The 19,589-nt window shown below is 43.0% G+C and overlaps 1 protein-coding gene across 1 annotated transcript in view; it reads right to left on the reverse strand.

The window, feature by feature from the left end:
- VOPP1 (VOPP1 WW domain binding protein) overlaps nt 1-19,589 on the reverse strand; it is a 68,824-nt gene that overhangs the window by 21,455 nt on the left and 27,780 nt on the right. The window contains exon 2 of the mRNA XM_074900892.1: nt 2,966-3,024. Within this exon, the coding sequence (XP_074756993.1) occupies nt 2,966-3,024 (59 nt within the window). The remainder of the gene's footprint in view (nt 1-2,965; nt 3,025-19,589) is intronic.

The raw sequence follows: 19,589 nt of genomic DNA on the forward strand, positions 1-19,589 counted from the left end.
ACATGCCTACCCAGAAGGGATAAGGCATATGGACATGTCAGTCCAAGCATGCCTTGGTCCAAGCATGCCACACTAGATGCGTGAACAGACGCAGGACTTGGTATTTCTGAGCTGACAAGCCAACCTTTTCATTAGAACACAAAGTGTCTCCAAGAGAGACGTGACATAGTGCCAGCATGGGACTGAAATCACAGGGAAATCACTAAAAAGGATTGCAGTGCTGGGTTTCATAAGTCTCCAGAGATAGTCTCAAGACCAAAGGACAGACTACATATGTTAACTGGGTAGAAAAAACTTCTGTCAGAAAACCAGGGATAGAGAAGAATGAAATCTATGGTGAACTCATTTGACTAAATATATCTGCTTCTTATGGACCGTTGCTCCAGAAATTGTAAGATAAAATAAAACCCGTTTCACTACAGCACATCCCAGATCTAGATTTGCACAGAGGAGATGCTCTCAGGCTAACATTACATATTATGCCCTTAAATGATTTAGCATCTGACATATGCTAATGGGGAAGATCCTATTCATACCTCCACCCCCACAATACGCAGAATACTCCCTTCCTCCCATTTCTCCAGCATTCGCCAAAAACTGTACCAGGATGATTCAACACTGACTCAAATGTGCTAAAATGAACAACTTTCTGTGGAATTAGCAAGTTGAATAAACTCAGGGAAGGGTCAAACATGTGCCAAAGCAATGGGACTTCACCCTAGATACTGAGATTGGTGTTGCGCCTCTCCTCCACCATACGTGTGTGAAGACAGCACAGGTAGGAAGCAGCTGGGGATCCTAGACAACAGAAATTCAAATTGCAGAGGTAGCAAAGTAGGAAAGCCCAGGTGCCACAGACATCAATGGCATTCTATCGTTTTGATGCATGCCACCTTTAAGCCTACTAGGCATTCAAATACCTTCTCTCCCCTCCCTTCCAATTTTCTTCCCTTGTCGCACATTATCTATCATCTGAACTTTACCATTCCCAAATCCTTATTTTCTTTCCTTAGTGTTTCTTCTTTCCCACTTAAACTCGTAACCCCAGTAATAACAATAGCATTAACGTGACACTCCACCATCGCAACAATCCCTGAGCACACACCCCCCACCCTTTTCCCCTTCCTCTTTCCATTTACTTACACTATCCAGGAGACTGGCAATCACAACACGTTTATGCAATGACTCAGCTAACAGGGTGTTGCAGTAACCACCACACACACGCACACAACTGCTAGTAACAATCTTCTGATTGATGTGACATAGTCAATATACAACAGTTTTCCCTCCACATTAGAAGATCTCCCAAATCAACCAACAACCCACCAACACCATAGACTCCCCCACAACTTTCTTCCTTCCAATATTCAAAGCTATGTGCAATTCCAGGTAACCTCTTCGATGGACTGGAAAATAAACACACTTCTTTTCTACAAAATACTCCATTTAAGCACACAAGAAAACAGTAAACTAGTTACCAATAGGAAACCAGTTAGAAAGCAACCTTGTGTGCATCAGATCTACTGCAGATAAGCGAGCCTCCCCTTTGTGCCCCCTGCTTTTGCAGGACTCAGTATGTATTTACCCGTGGCCTAAAGAGTCTGAGCTAGCACCCAATATCCAAGTAGCTCAAGTCTCCCTTTGTGTTACCAAGGAAGACAAACATTGGCTGCGAAAGCATGTGGGCAGAAACGTAAGCAGAACACCAAGGTGATGATGAAAACCACCCCTGAATGTCAAGGTACAGTGAGATTTTCATAATTTCGTAACATCCCAGCTTCTTTCCCCCACTGCAGCAAAACCCAATAAAATGTAGGTGGAACCAAAGTCCTGTTGTTATTTGCATGCAAAGAAAATGAACTTATTTAAATTCACCCATCTGTTCTGGCCAACCATTTATGAGTAATTCTTAACATTTCAGTCACCTGAAAAAAAGACAGCGAGCTCCAGGCACAAACCTTCCTAAGCAGTTAATAGTCAGGATCACAGTGTTTCATTCTTTCAGTAAGCTTTGTTTCTCACCTGGCTTCCTGGCTGCTTTTTGTCTCTAGCATTTCTCTCCCTTTTCTGGCAGACGAAGTGGAGGTAGAGAAGAAAAGGGAGGAAAGTTCCTGGGTAGCATAAGGATTACAATAATTTGCAATCCTTCAGCAAGAAAGAGCTTGCTCAGGGATCAGATGACCTAATGCTGCAAACGACTCCCTCCACCTCACTTTATTTTTATTTTTTTTTTAAACTTATGTTTACAGGTGTTTGCAATTATGAAGTTATACAATCCCGGGACAAAGATTAGTATGTTTATCTCCTTTCTGCCCCCAAATGCACAGGGAGGATACCTCCCACCCACACATTTCCTCCACCTTTTTGTTGTTGCCGTGGGCAATTTAAAACAGAAAACTGCAACTCAGAACAAACCTCAATCACGAACCTACAGGTCATTGGCATCTGGTTCACATCAAAGCCTAATATGAATGTAGATGCCACTCATCAAAAAGGACAGTTATGCCACGGATAACAAATCAACCCAATGCCCTAATTTAAACAACAATATTAGCACAAGGACAAACTTACTTTCAAAGCATTCTTAATATACTTCCTGATTACCTGCCCTTGTTCAAAACAAAGGGAGAACTGTCCTCACATGTCTCTACTTATGTTTCCTTTCAGTATTCTGAAATAAGAGCTGTGTAAGATCTTGCATTTTGTTTTCAATTGGAAAGGTCACCTGGATTGGGTGGCAAAATGAGACTGTATACTTGTTTTAATAAGGAGAAAGGGAAAGAGATGGGACATGGAGAAGGAGGGAAAGGAAAATTTATTGCACCTTCATTTTTAAATTTAAAAAAGTCTCAGAGAAGTTATGGGAAAAGTATAATTAGTGAAAGAACAACAATCTAAGAGCCTACAGAATCTAATTCTCTCTTGAGCACTAGAAAATGCAAAAAGGAAAGTGATGACTACTTACATATAATATGTAGGATATAATCCTTCAAAGTACCAGCAGTGCTTTTTGGCCTCTGTACACTACAAAGAAAGAAAAATATGGTATTAATATTTACACAGGACAGTGCACAATTGTAAATGCAAGCACAGAGTATTTATAAATATTGTGACTTTGAGCAATTAGGGAAGGCTTACATTCCCAAAGATTTCCCAATCTCAACACACACATCAACTGGGAAGCCAGTTCATGCAAATGGCAGTGTGCCCTGCCAGGGTTCAGATCCCTCATGCAGGGCTTTGTCTGTGGGGCCTCATAGGTTCCCACAATTCATGAACAAAAGTCAGTACATTTGGTGCAGGCACAGGATCCAGCTGCGTGTGTTCCCTGGCAGAAGTGCCGTCTTAAAAAACCACAGAGACCTTAAAAGCCCATTCGTGATTATAGTCACTTAAGAGGCCTCCAAGGCATAGCCAGTTTGATGACACTATGCATATGACTGCACAGTAAATTCAGTAATTGCAGGGTATTATTCATCTTTCTGGAAGTCTCTGGCATGTGGACCCAGGCTCAGAAAGAAGCAGAACGGAGAACCCATCCATCGCATCTCCTCTTCCTACAGCTTGGAAATATCTCAAGTGTTCATTAAAGTACCAGGGAAAGGAAACTGCTTTCTGCAGCCCAGGGGTATTGTTCTCTTTTGCAGATTGCCAGCGTATCCTTGTTAAAGGACGGCGACAAGCATTTTCTCAGCATGTGTGTGCAGGCAACGTGGGAAGCGCACATCGTTACGGGAACTGGCAGAGTACAGACGACAGCTCAGAACAATAGCGGTGCTTAAAAAAGAAAACCAGACATCAAGCCCAAACTCTACAATGCACAAAATATTCCTGCGTGTCCTGCTGACATCGCTAGCATAAAATGCCGACTTCGTTGCAGACGTAGCTCCAGGAGCTTCACCGCAAGCTGCATTATCCGATTACACACGGCCAGGGTGCTGTGGGACACCCTCCACAGAGAAGGCAGGAATATCTTGTTGGGGGTTTAGCAACAATTCCCTCTGCTGCTCAGACCTGACACTCCAAGTGGGAGAGTGTTCGGCACACTGGCGGTGCTTGGATCATCCTTCATGTTCACTTGGCAGCTCACCTTTAAATAATAGCTCATATAAGTTTATTAGCCTCCCCAAATCCCAGAATACTAAATGAATCCAGTTAAGACAAAGACAAAGTGTTTTTAGATTCCTGACTCTCACTCCTCATGAATAAGAAAGGCTGCAAGCTCTTTAACGAGCATCTGATGAGCTAAATCACAGACAGATCAATTACAGCCCATGAAGACAAACTGCTATAGATTAAATTGTTAAGAGCAGTACAGGAAATGGGGGGAGGAGGAGAAGACACTTTTGATGCGTGCTGTTAGGCCTTTCCACTAATACAACAGGCTCACACCAGTCTTCAAGATGCACAAGCTTTTGCCTCTATTGAAAAGACTGGAGCTTCTCCCTTTGGGTAAACGCAGCAGAAGCCTCATTTCCCTCTCAAATCGATGCTGTGGTCCAGACAGTATAAGCAGGAGAGCTCTGTAGCTGCTGCTGGAGCAAGTTGGTGTTCAAAGATCCATCTCCATATTTATACTATTCCTCCCTCCTTCAAAGCGTCCAACTTCTTAACCCTTCTTTCTGAATGTTTTCATCAGTTGGTGTTTCCTCTTACTCTAAAAGGAGAAATATGCCAAGTTTGTCCCCCTAACACCCTGCAAACATATAGATTGTAAACCCAGCAGGTCTGCTGCCCAGTTAGTGAAAAATACTTTGGCTCTCCACCTTTGAAGGCTGCGGATCAGGAAGCCCTGGTTAAAAATCCCAGCGCCTGCAGGTCAACCCCTTGGGAAGCCTTATTTCAGAGTCCAGCTTGGGGTGTATGCCATTAAACGTTTTTTCTTCCTGCTTCTCAACCACTATGAGTCACTGTTTACATCAACAGCCTTTGTCAGTCTCGAGCATTTTAATTGATGTTTTCCCAGAAATGTTTCTGAGCACGTGGAGCCTACCATACCCTTTACAAGTGTAAAGGAGACATTTATATCCAGCACTCATTTTGCTCACCCTCCTCCCTGTATTTTAATCAATTTTACAAGTTCTAAAATGAGTTGGGAAGATTCCTCCTTCCCACATCTCCCAAGTTGTAAGATTTCTGTTTCTGCTTCTTGACAATTCTCTGTTTCAGACAGACAATATGCTGATACAAGAAAGGCTCCAGCCTGAGAAAGTTTTGCAAGGAACAGTTCCTTCTAGCATACAGAGCTTAGATATCTGCACTAAAAATCCTTCAGTGCCCAGACTTTGCTTTTATATGGGACCTGGAACAGCAAGTACTGATCCCATTTCTGCCTTTTTTTAATATCATAGTGCTATGAATACTGCATGGCAGTTGTTCAGCTCTCCTACATGGGAATCAGGTAAACAAGCAAGAGGACCTCAAATGCGAGCAGCCCAGCCGAATCCAATATACGTGACTGTCAGGGCAAGCCGCTGTGGTCCCTGCTCGGATAAAAATCTGACCAATCTCCATCATAACTTTATGCCAGTAAACCCCGACATAAAGCAGGCGGCTACTAACCACCATCTCTACTGCTGGTTAGCAGGCCTTGCAGGAATTCACTGCTAAAAGTAAGACAACAACATCATTGCATCCAAGGATCTGAGCCTCTTTAACACTCAGGTACCAGAGTACCAGTTAACAGGGCAGTCGGGCACGGATTAGTCTTGCCCATCCCACACACATCCTCTGATGCAGGCTATGATCATCTGTCTCTTGTCAAGATCCAAATTTTCCTTCTGAGTGGTACTGGCCTCTTAGTTAAGTTGGTGGAGAGACAGATAAGGGTGAGAGGGGATGTACACCATCAGCATCAGGCTCATCCTCACAGAGCCTTTGGAGGATGATGATGATGTCCTTGTAGTTGTTTAAGACTGTTAAATCCTTGAGAAACTGCAGCTGGCAGCAACTCACTGCAGTCTACAAAACGGACACAAAGGGAAGATAACTCACATTACTACAATACAAAAGGACTTCAGACATCAGGGTTGGCGCCCACTCTCCTAGATCCTATACGAAGACAGGCTGTATCAGAGTTTCTAGAAAGCATTCATTCCTGTCTTCAAAAAGCCATTTACCCATTCACTAATAGCAAAAAAGTGTGTTTATGGTTTTTAAACTAAGCTTAGGTATGGCCCCGCTGATGCTTTCAACTTTTCTAGAAGAAGGACTCTGCACATTTTGCTTATAAAAATCCTCCTTCTATGTTCTTTAACAATTTGGCACAGCTACAAAATATAAATACAAGATTACATTCATATTTAAAATAAATGATGCTGGTCTAATTGGGTGTGCATATGTAATCTTTAGAGAATTAATGGTACGTGAATTAGCCAGATGCTTGAACACATTCCTCAAGATTACGTATTTGGAAAGAGAAAAAACACAAGACTTGGTATTTTGTTTGTTTGTTTTTAAATAAGTCAGCATCTGTCTTGTAGCCGGTTTTCTCTGGCAGACTCAAGCAAAGCAAACTGCCAACCGTCCTTTTCTGTGGCCTCTAAATTCATGCAGATTTCCTTTAAGAAAAGAAATGTGCTTCCTGACACAGATTCAAATTGCAATGTTAGTGCTGCTAGTAAGAACAATGAGAAAGAGAAGTTACTAAAACATTAACTAAAGACTGGTTTTGATCACGGCATAAAATACAGAACGTGAGTACATGTGTATGCACATGGTGTGGGGGAAGACAGAGCAGGCAGCCTGCTCACCGAATATCAGATGGTACTCTACAGTTCATTAGTTATGCTTTGCAGGATTTGCAGAAATACTGTCTCTAGCAGGAATATCCTCCATTGCACATTGTTATCTTTCAGTCCACAGGACAATAAAACGAAAACAGATCTGATCAGTTAATTACTCTTTGCAGTCAAGGGAGAGGTAGAGTCACGCCCAGTGTTTTTATTGGAGGTTTGGAAATTAATAATAAAAAGTAAAACCAATTACTGCCCCACCTACAGATAGCACTTTCCGGTACGAGTGCAGTCTGGTTTTTTTAGGTACCAATTAAAAAAGCAGCCTGCTGTGGATAGATGTGTTTGTGGAGGGCAGGGGGAGGGCAATTGCCATCAGTATGCTGAAGGGACATTCAGAGCAAGTTTGTGACATCTGCTCAAAGCCAGATTCAGTAGGAAGCACAGGTCTGCTATCGATCACAAAGTCAATGAATCCCTATCAGTTATCAACAACTGATAACATCACTATGTTTTATGGGATCTGACCTTTAAAATGGTATCAGTTTTCAGAACACTATCCCTTTCAGTGCCTAGACCAGAGCTGAAAGCATTATAAGATGTAAGTTGCTCATTAGATACGGTGTGCTGAAATCAGGACGACTTAAAGTTTGAAAGACTGGATTTGCAGACACAAGAATGTGAGCATATTGCTCTTCCACGGCCAAGAAAAGGGCAAAATAACATCCATTAGAGTAAGAGGCAACATACACTGAAACTGAAAAGTGCAGCCTAAGGGTGAAAACAATTTACTAGAGAAAATACATTTTGTTTTAGCCTTGCCTGAATCCATCAGAATTTATTCCTACTTCTTCCCTGGTGATACTAACAGCTGAGAGTAAAAGTAGTCCATCTCCAAACTATTCTAAGAAATTGAGCTCACAAGCCATGTTACCAACAAATATTCTTGTCACAAAAGACAGAAGCAACTCTTACTAAAATCCAGAATCACTTACAATACATTAGGTATTTTTATTTACTGAGGTAGTAAGGAAACAGCAGAAAACTCTTGTTAAAAAGGACACTGATCCTTTATCAAGCTTTCCCTACAATGTAACAGTAAACTGAACAAATACTGTTCCAAATATACAGCTGTGTAATCAAGACCAAGATTACAAAGTTGTATAACTCATAGTATAAGGAATGACTGTCACACATTTCAGAAGGAGCTGCTTCTGGCCAGTCTTTCTGGCTGTTCTCTAGGAAAGAACGGAATATTGCCCACACAGGATTCTTAAAAGAAGCAACTTATTCACCCTGAATTAATCAGTCTGTGTTCAGCAACAGTAAAAAATTTCAGCACAAGCAGCTAAATCCTATTAGTTCTTCTGCTGCTCAGAGCACGTGCATTAATCATATTTTTATTTAGAACTAACGTGGGTTTAGCATTAGATAGCCTCCCATCACAGAGCATTACTTTACATTTAGATCTATTAACCTTTCCCACAGAAGAAATACAAATATCCCTTGCATGCAATTTCATTTCAGGAGCCTGATTGTTTTGGGGTTTTTGTTTGTTTGTTGTTTGTTTGTTTTTTCCATTATGCAGCAAATTGCACATGCACTCCAGTCCTAGAATGATACCGTGTCAGTTGAATATAATCCCTTCATCGGTATCCTGGGGGGGAGGAAAGGGGAGGAAAAGAGGAAAAGCAAGAGACCCTGGTTCTCCAGAGCCCCCCCCCCGGAAGCTGCGGGGCCGGCGCCCTCAGCACCGCGGACAGCGGCTCCGCCCCGCGGCTCCCCGCGGTCACGCGTGGCCGTGGAGCTGTGGGGCGGCACAAACCGCCTGTAGAAAACCGGGCCCACCTACACCACCTCACCCGGATCCTCTGCCCCAGCAGCAGCCGCACCTGCTGCACGCTTGGGGCATACGCGCGCGCTAATTACCACAGAATACCTCAAGTGGTAAGGGACCCGTAAGGATCATCGAGTCCAACTCCCCGATCCTCGCAGGACCACCCAATGCTACACCGTACGACTATGAGCATCATCCAGATGCTCCTGGAACTCTGGCAGGCTCGGTGCTGTGGCCACTTCCCTGGGAAGCCTGTTCCAGGAACTGAGTACCCTTTCGCTAAAGAACCTTTTCCTATTGTCCAACCTGAACCTCCCTGGAAGCAGCTTCAGGCCATTTCTTTGTGTCCTACGCTGGTGTGTTGGGTCTGGGTGTGAGTGGTGGAGTTTCGGTAGTGGGGGAGGGGGCTACAGCCGTGACCCCCTGTGAAGAGCTTCTTGAAGCTCCCCCAGCTCCAAGTCAAACTCGCCTCTGGCCAAGGCCCAGCCAACTAGTGACAGTGGCTGCACCTCTGCGATAACATATTTAAGAAGGGGAACCCGAGAGGAGGAGGAGTTAAGGGAAATACCTCTGCAAACACCCAGGTCAGTTGAAGAAAGGAGGAGGAAGGTGGGGAGGTGCGCTGGAGCAGAGACCCCCCTGCAGCCCGTGGTGAGAGGTCAGGCTGTGCCCCTGCACCCATGGAGGTCACTGGTGAAGCAGATGCCACCTGCAGCCCATGGAGGACCCCATGCCGGAGCAGGGGGCTCTGAGGGAAGCCCATGCTGGGGCAGTCTGTTGCTGGGAAGAACTACAGCATGTGGGAAGGGCCCACATCAGAGTAAATTCATGTAGGATTGTCTCCCATGAGAGGGACCTCATGACAGAGCAGAGGAACTGTGAGGAGTCCTCCCCTGAGGAGGAAGGAGCAGCAGAAACAATGGGTGATGAACTGACCACAACCCCCATTCCCTGTCCCCCTGCTGCTGGAGGGGGGAGGCAGAGAAACTGGGAGAAAAGCTGAGCCTGGGAAGAAGGGAGAGATGGGGGGAAGGTTTTTTTGAGACGTGGTTGTATCTTTCTGTCCTGCTCTGTTTGATTGGTAAATTAGTGGTGGTGGTGTTCAAGTTAAATTGATGTTCTTTTTCTTCCCCTAACGAGTCTGTCTGTTGCCTGTGACCATAATGGATGAGTCATTCCTCCCTGTCTATGTCTTGATTCCTGAGGAGGAAGGAATGAGCGAGGAGCTACGTGGTGCTCTGGGCTTAAACAACAATAGCTGATCACCAGAGCGAGGAGATCAGCACCTCCCTTTCATTGCCCCCTCCAGTAAGCTGTAGACTGTGATGAGGTCACCCCTCAGCCCTCTCTCCTCTAAGCTGAACAAGCCAAGTGACCTCAGAACTCCTCATAAAAGTCTTGCCTTTGAGACCTTTCACCACTTTCATCACTTTTCTGGACACACTTATATTGAGGCACCCAAAACTGTACATAGTACTTGTGTGGGGCCATACCAGTGCAGTGTGGAGTGGGACAACCACCTCCCTTGACCAGCTAGATGTGCTTTGCTTGATGCACCCCAGGACATGGTTGGCCCTTGTGGCTGCCAGAGCATGCTGTTGACTCATATCCAATTTGCCATCAACCCAAACCCCCATTTAGTGCCTTGGATGGAACAACTGTACTGAATCTCCTACAAACTGTTTGGGAAACCATAGTAATGATAGTTATTGTAGTTATGTGAAATATCCAGCTTGGATCTACATCAGAATGTCAAGCCAGATGCTTATGAAAGTGCCAAGAGATACTCAGTCCCAGAGAAGGTTAGGACTTGCCTTCTTACTTCTACACCCACAAACTCAGCAACATTTGCACAAACATAAAAGCTAGGTGGGGGTTTACACCTTTTTGGTGGTATTGACCTTACACTGAAAGCTCTAATCAGATCTGCAAGAAAGCATGAGGCATGCCACATATTGAAAGCATTTTCACCTAAGAAAAGCAAAAAAGATTAATCATTCCACCGGAGTCTCTGCAGCTTCAAGTGGGTAGTGGTAGCCTTTTTTTGTTCCAACTGGAAGGGAACAGATGTAACGTTTTCCCAACTTCGCTAGAAGCAGTTGATCTATTCCAAATGGTACTGGGCAGGTTCCACATCTCCAAAATTGACTTTAGCTCCTGCAATTACTCTGTTCCCTTTCATATGTGCATGAGAAATAAAACCAAGGTTATTATTTGCACTCTTTAACTACAGAATAAGTCATAAGTCATCTTATAAAACAACCCATTAAGAAGGGTGTGTGGGGGGAAGGGATCATTTGTCAGGAACTGAAGGGAAGACCATGCCAAGAGTGAGGATATTCACTATTTCCACCTCCAGTCTCTAAAACCAAAACAAATACTAGTTTTTACAGATAAAAGAATTTGGTGATACAATGATTTTGCTTCTAAGCCTCTAATGAATTTAAGTAACACTTTTGGTGTCACCATCAAGACACAGACATCAAACTTGCTTTCCTTTGACTAAGAACTGGAAGCTCGATTCATCTCCAACCCTAACGCTAGGTAGGCATGTACTCCTCACAGGAACTGATACTGTCTAGAGTACTATTCAGAGCAAAGTCTAGATGTGGGGATCCCCCGTTTTTATCTAAAACCATGCCAGCATTCATTCCTTTCAGTTCACACTGAACTGGCAAATTTGCCCATATCCTCTGTACATTTCATTCTGCTTTAACATCTAGAGAATGAAAACAGCCTTTAAATTACCTAGTACTTAAATCCTCAGGGGCTGTCTTTCATCTCCCATAATAATAAAACCAAAGCAAAGAAAGACTGAGCAAAGAAAGATGGATTCAGAACTCAATTTTCTCAGTCATTTGCAGAGCAGACAAGAGCGAGGCAGTAACAGCATTGTGCTAGAGATGCTGGTTAGTTAAGCTATGACAGCCCATCAAAGGCTGCAGGAAAATAGATTTCTTTGATGGTCACCAGGACTCAGGGCAGTTGCATTGGGAGTTCCTGGGCTTTGTTCTGTTGATGTTATGCATCCCCCCACACGCTCATTTGTTCCACAGAGACTGTGAGCTGACAGGACATTGTGCAGCTGCATAATCACAGCAACTCTTGCTCCCCTCCCTACTACCCTTATTTTTCATTCCTGACATTTAATTCAGTGATGCACACCTTCCTCAGATCCTTCTTATGAAGGGTCATTGGAAAACAAAATATTTTTTGTTCAGCTAAGACTTTTCCCTTTTCAGTTTTCTTAGATAGTTATTTCAAAACTACAAACACTGGATCAAAATCTTTTGTGCTTTGAAGTCCTGAAAACATCTGTAACACTGAAGGCAACGACTTCTCGGTCTCAAGAAACAAGATGGCCAATCACACACCCAGTGCAGGCAACAAAAGAAGTTGATAATAATGAAATATTGTCTGAGTGCTGTTCTCCTGGAAGGTATGCAAGGCCAAGGCAAGTTCTCACCTTCAAAAGCTTATTCTAGAAAGCCATCGTATTTCATGTTAGATTGTTGTTAGGAGCATCTGTTCATTTTAAATCAGATTACACACATCATGTGTGTATTAAATAAGTGAGCATCTGAATACACTGGAGATTAAAGAGGTTACCTTGGAAACATTCCGATATCTGAATACCAGTTTCTAAAAAAACCTGGCAATTCAGAATCCAGGTACTACTTTGAGCAGAAATATCTACAACACTCTGCTGGGGGAAGCTTTGTTTTTGGTGAACTTGCACCTGCTTAATAGTGAATTGTCAGATGCTTACCTATAGATACTTCCTTTAACAGCCATCATTAGTGTGTTTTCACATCCTCACAAGGCATCTCAATCTCTCAAAGGAAAAGCACAGATGAATAAGTTATGGTACAAGTCCAGTCTGATTTAGTGACCAAACTGGGTCTGGAGAAATAGTTCTAAAAGAAACTTCACTTAATTTGGTCCAGCGACATTAGACTAACTACTTTGAAGTAAACACTGCAACTCACATAGTAACACAGCAAAGCTGAACACAGTCTGGTCTGCAAGGCTAGCTCATCGAGGAGGGCTGAGTCACTCTGAATATTAGAATGCCGAAATACTATAATCTCCATGTTGCAGTCCAGAAAACCATTTGCTTTGAGACTCAGTTCCTGGAACGCTGGGAGGAGTTTATGCATTTGGGTACATCCAGGCTAATAATGGTTCTTCTGTTCTTGCATGCAGCCTATTAAAGTTCCTACTGACTGGCATCAAACTCATCTTTTTCTCAGGCCAGAACTCTCCTCAAAGAAAGAAACAGCAGAAGGGTTTGACCAAGTGTAATTTGTATTTGTTTAACAAGTCAATTCAAGCTTTCAGGGAGATGCTCTATTGTGGCTTTTGGGCAGACACTCACTAGGTAGACTGAAACATCAATACCTTTTAAATTAAACTAAGAACCTAAACTGACTCCTACTCAGACAGTCCAATACACTGCAATAGTGATAGCATATGATTAAATTCCAGTGAGACAAATCCAAGAGCTATAACTCACAACTACTTATTTGAGCGAGAAGAAATACTAAGCATTTGTCCTTGGAGTATTTCCCATGAAAAGACTAGAATAGCAAACAGTCAAACCTTTCTGACAAGTAACAATGCCTACTAATGGCAAAGCATTTTTCCAAAAGTAACTTCCTACATCAGACCTTAATATTTGCTTTTCTTCTATTAGGAGCCCAAATGTGCCTAAATAATGATCTCCAATATCCCAGTTTGTCAAATTTCAACATACTCCACTAAGAGTGTTTACAAATCTCTTCACCAAAATGACAAGCATACAGGCATTTTTCTGAAAGGATCATTTCCTTGGTTTGAGTGACCACCTGAGTTTTTCCACATTCAAAATATCTTCCTGAAAGAAAAAAAAAAAAAAAAAAAAAGACAAAAGGATCTACCACAGGTTTCAAAGATGACTGTCTAGATAGAGATACGGATACACAAATTCAAATAATCTCTTGTACTGCTTTTCACCCCTTAAACCACTTGCTTTACAACTTGATGAAGGGCATGCCAGATGTGGATAGATTTTACATGTGCCCCCTCTTATTCAATCAGCAGATGAGCTTCTTGCTCAAATACCTGTCCATATATGTGGATATTCTCAGGATCCCATCGAGCTTTCAACTTCCTCTAGTAACAGTTATAAATCAAGTTTCCTAGTTACCGCTGTTGGACCTCTAGTTACCAATTGTGGTCCGTGGTTCATCTGATGTTACATTCTCTTTATTCCTGTTTGCAGATGTTAGATTATAGTCACATGTGGGGAAGTTACTAGAAAAAAAAAAAAAAAGGATGCTGCAATGAACTTCGCTCTTCCCTTTAACACAGACTACACAGAAATCAAAAATCTATTTATTAAGGTTATTTCCTCACAATGAATATCTGAGGTTACCTCAGGGACATTCTGCAACTGAGACCTGCAAGAGTGAGACGAGGTATAAATGAAACATTCGCTCTCTATTAACACGTGGTCTACACTCCAAAAAAGCTCAAGAACCCTGCCTGGAGGTATTGCTATGGATGGATAATAGCATGAGATATGACCATAAATGTTTAATTTATAAACCTAGCAGCTAGAAAATTATTCAACTAGACTGAAAGTGCTGAGGATTTTAATAGTGCCTGCCCACATTAACAGATGGAAATAGCACCAATAGCTCAGAAACTAGCACAGACGCACTCACATATTTGGTCAGTGTTGACAACATTGCATAAATTGAACTTTCAGAGAAAATTCAATCCCCATGCAAGCAGTGGGCAACTCCAGAGGTATCAAGGGCATTGCTCTTGCTTCCACAGGATGCAGCTTGGCTTGCTACCCCTCTCTTCACAGGCCTGCCAGCTGCTCTTCCAAGCACTACAGAGTTCATCCCAGAGGGGAAACAGCACTGCAGAATGAAAACATTAAAGCAGCATCACAGTTCCTACATTTTTCCAGGGCAGTTCTGTGTAGGCAAAGGGCCCTTTAGACTGTAACCACAAACAAACTCGTAGATGGGAGAAAGAAATGTAATAGAAGCAGCAGGACAGACAAGCTAGCAAGAGAATGACGAATCCAAGACAACTGGCAAGATGAGAAACAATAAAATCTGGAGACAATTCTTCTTTCACCAGGGTACATGCCAGCTGGGGTTAGCAGGTAAGAATTAAGAACCAAACCAGAATCATGCTGAGTTATCTCCAGTGACCCCACAGGTATAGTTTTCAGGATGTGGATTATCCAGAAGGACATCAGACCTTAGTCATGTCGCCTCCTCTCCTCTCTTCTGCTCCTCAGAAACAAATCGATCAGGCAGCAGAAGAGGCTAACTGGAATAAACGGCACTGACTCTGAGCCACAGCCAAGGCTTCTTCCAGCACTTTTCCAAACAGGTTTAAGAGGTCAGCAACCAACAGGGTGGCAGTCAAAGAAAGCACAGAAGTAGACTCTGAATGACATATAGGAATGACAGCATCTTGCTAAGGCTATTAGTGAGGGGAGAACTTCACTGGCTTTGTCATTTTTATACTACAGACAGATGGCTGCTGCACCTCTCCTGTATGCAAGACAGCAGTTCCCATTTTTCACCTACAACTGAGTTTCAAACCAGGAGCCTTTTCTGACACAGAAGCATGACACTGTAAATTAACTACAGCTCCTCATACCAGCCCAGAGCAGAAATCTTCTTATCTTCCCACAGTGCAAGGCAAAAAGAACCCTAAAAAACCCAAACACCTTATTTTGTTGTGTGCTTAGCCTCTAATTTGGGAAAGGAAAAGCCTGGCACCTCAACATTAAGAGGTTGCTCGCCCTTGGCTCACTCTTGCCATGACATTGTTCTTTTTCAGTGAAATTAACTTCTAATAGTTTAAATGCAGGCATACCAACTCATGTCAAATATGTTTCGGTAAGGAAGCAGCAGAAATCTTTACCTCAGTTTACAGACTCCCAAATCAGACATCGGATACCAGATAAAGTCTCAGACCTTCAAATATGTGAATAGGACTCCTTAAACAAAGAAGACCCTGTACTACTATCCACAGCAGTGAAGTTAAGCATGTGCACAAGTGTTAAGGGGACGAGGTTTGACTTTGCCCTTAAAGTTTTAGGTTACTGAGTAAGAAGGACAGAACACCTCCCTTATTTGTTTCCACTCAAATCCAGAAATATACCAACACATTTTCAACATCTTTAAGGGAGTGGCTCTGAATTCCCACAGTGGTATGCACTTTTCTTAAGTTATGTCCAACCTAAGGAACGGATGTGTTGCCATGAGTTGGGTTACATAAAAAGACAAAAGAACTGGACCACCTCTCTCTAATTAAAGGAAAAAAAAATGTTCTTGCTAAATTGCTTTTCAAATAAACAAACAATGCACCTATATCTGGTTCCTAACAGTTGCTCAATGACAAAGCTTTTAAGGAGCATCTTCTTGTACTTTCAGAAAGGGTAATGCTTCAGGAGCGGTTGAAGCATTCATGGGCTCCTGCATTCACCAAGTGTTTAGTCAGAATATTAAAAAGGCCACAGATTAAGCAAAACCATCATTTTTCCCCTCAGTGACACTTCCAGCTGCTGTTTCTCGCTACGTTTCAAACTTCAAGACAACATCCTAACTCCTTGCGAGAGATGTTAATTCCAGGTGCTCAAAAAGCACCACTACCAAACACTGTGATACCTCCCCATCTCCTCTCTGCACGCACAGAGCTGCCTGGCACTGTGGGGGAAGGAGCAGAGCAGGAGCCTGAACCCCTCTGGTACCAGGGCAAGATGCCAATTCATGGATCCACACTGACCTTTCATTTTAAAGCGTGGGCTCTGCCTTGTCATTCCTGACTCATGATCATGCGACTTCTGGGAAGAAATCCGAGTCACTGGACTATTAAAGGCTACTTAAGAAATCCTGTTTTACAACCATCCTCTCAAGCTTTCTTAGCTTGATTTTAGGGCCTCATCCAGAAACTGCTGGAGTGGCTGCCATGGATTTAGGCTTATGTCTCTGGCTAGGAGCATAAAACATAAATAAAACAGAAAATTGCTTTGCTGCCACCAATCTTCATGAAAGGCTAAGACAGATGCTACTAGCAGTAGGACTTTTAAAAAAGTAGAGGGCTGACCGTGGAAGGTGCCGGTTACCCCACCATGTGCAGAGGTGCCACTAAAATCCCCAGAAAGTCACACCAGCAACCAGACTAAGGGGCCCACGTAACACTGAATAAACTGCTAGGCTGCCCTTGGTACTATTTGTTTTATGGATGCTTTTGTTTGGCAAGGCCTTTTTTTAATTAAAAACAAAAAGTCAGCCTCTTGGGGGATCTATTTTCCTTTCCTCTTCTGACTTCAGCACAAACACACTAGAAAAATTATAGCCACAGTACAAATAAAAATAGCTGAAGAACTTGCAGCTGTTGTTAATTTCCCAAGTATTCAACGTTGCCCATTTAATGGTGGAACAATATGCTCCAGTTTCAGTCCTGGCACAAGGCTATCTGAGCGGGAGGCAGATATTTTAGCTCATACAAATGCCAAAGGCAACTCAATGACTACAACCAGAGAAAGGGCAGGAAGACAATATGATGTAGACCACTGAATGTCCAGACAAGCATTTTCTCCTGCTTTTTCTTTCTCTTTTAAAATTATTAGTCGACTCACCAGCTGACTAGATCAGGCTTGCGGACTTACTAACATGTATAGCAGGAAAAAAATGTGCTTAATAAAAATTCATGAAGCAGAAAACATTTTTACAGCTGAAGAGCTGATTTTCCTTTCTATTTTAAGTATCGAGTGTTTCTGGTGTGAAGTGCATTACACAGGGAGGTTTCACTTGCTTATCTCCCTGAATAAAGTCTTTAACCAGCTTGCCTGTAGTCTATATGAGTAGGTTTCTCTGGTTTAGTACAGAACAAAGTAATAAAGTGCTTGGTATTCATAGGGAACAGAAATGAAACAAAATATGGTTCTTAAGCTTGGCAAGAAGAATCTAAAAGCTAAAACCACATCTAAATACTAAAAACACTTTTGAAGCACTGAAGTCAGATGCAGCAGAAATGCTTATTTAGTTACATCTCTTGCAGCTATGTCTTCAGTTGCTAAGCATCTTCTCATGCTTACCCGCTTACAACCTAGACTGAGCAGAATTAATAGAGACATACAACATTCATGAGTAGTGATGAAGTACAAAAAAATTAAGGAGTAAAATTCAAAGGCTGAGTGACATGGAAATTGGGAAACTGTTGATCATAATTGGAAATATAGAGCTTCTATCTCTGTTGGGCTTCATTTACCTCATTCACATGAATAAAAGCACAGTCAGGGGTCATAAAGCCAGAGCATTCAGCAGGTAATATTTAGTGAAAAAAAGTTCTGTTCTTCTCTTGTTAAGGGCCCACTGGAAGAGCAAAATTTAAAATATGATAAGTAACAGTTTTAAAGAAGGGGGAAAAAAGACTTTTTTTTTTAAAGTCAAAGCTTGCAGCAATGCCAAGACCCCTTTATTATGCTCAGAAACAGTTTTAATCTACTCCAGGGAGGAAAAAAAAAGAAAAGTCCCAACAACCCAGCCTTTGGCAAGACTTCCCTGCTGCTGGCTGAGGCAAGTAGCACTATCCTTCCTTGTGAAAGCAAAGGCTGAATCCAACACTCAATAGATTAGATTCCGGTTCAGATCTCTTTAAAACATGAAATAAACCACCTGGCGAACATGATTGAGGTTGGGAAAAAGAGGGGTTGGTTGGGTTTGAAAACCAGCCATAAAGAAGAGTTTCACACAGAGCCCCGTGCTTTCCTGCAGGCAAAAAATGGGGGGAGTTCAAACCAAAGGCGACCAACGGCACAGATGCAGCAAAGCCCATCGCTGCTGAGCACCTACGGGCAGGCAGAGCAGGCAGGCAGCACCAACAGTGCTGTGCTCCTGCCCTCGGCCCTGGGGTGGAGAAGAGCAGCCACGTGGACCTGGGGGAAGACTTCTGCAACGGGACAAAGCAATGGCGAGAGCCTGCTGGAGACAGCTCAGGCTCCAGCTGTTCTTCAGGCTTTTGGGCGTTCCCTGACCTCAACCTGCTCACAGAAGGTGTCTTGGGTCCTTCCTGCTCCCTTCCTCCTGCTGTTTAACAGAGAAAAGCCTCTGGTGTCTACAGAGACAGCAGTAATACAGCTGAACTCATTATTCATGTCAGATTAACTGTTCTGGCTGTCCGCAGCTTGCTCTCTGTCTGCATGTCTGCTCCCGTGATAGAAGGTGCTTGTGCATATTAGGTCACATCACAGGACAATAAATATATCAAGGCACACAGGCATCTATCCAGCCAGGTGAAGACCTTTAGGCTACAGTCCCCAGTGCTAAAAGACAGGGCCTTCATGGTTTGAAGCTGACATGGCTGCTACTCAGCAGGGTCCATTCGGTGCATGTTTCTCTGAGAAGATACCAGCCGGCTGAAACATTTCATTTTCTCTCAGAAGAAAAAGAACTAGACCACAGAAGTGATTTTATTCAGCTTTTAAATTTAGTATTAGAGCAACCAATACCGTAAGCAACTGCCTATGCCACAGAGCAACTGCGGGACTAGGTAAGACAAGACAAACAAGGAAAACACAAGAAATATCTCCACAGACACTCACACACTTGGCATCGCAGCAACACTCCTGCACACACTACAACATGAAGGTGATGTATGGAAGGGGTGAAACGAGACCTTGGTCATCACTGACCTCCAACAACCCACTTAATACAGAGGTTTCAGAAGTAGAACTTAGCTGGTATTACACCAATATGAATGGACCCTACACGTGCACAAGCAGGCAGTATCTGCATCTGTCTGGACTAGCTCATGTGCCAACAGTGGTACTCGTATGACAGTTTGGAAATCTTTAGACTGGAGGGTGTTCTTCACACTTCAAACATAGTCCACCCAGAAGCTCTCAGTAAGACTTCAGGGCTTGCAAGTATACTACCAGGTAATGCAACTAAAGGGCTAACTATGTTTTCCTTTCAGGAGGAGGAAGGGAAGATGAGGAA

Source organism: Athene noctua, chromosome 2, assembly GCF_965140245.1.
Source record: "Athene noctua chromosome 2, bAthNoc1.hap1.1, whole genome shotgun sequence".
NCBI lineage: Eukaryota > Metazoa > Chordata > Aves > Strigiformes > Strigidae > Athene > Athene noctua.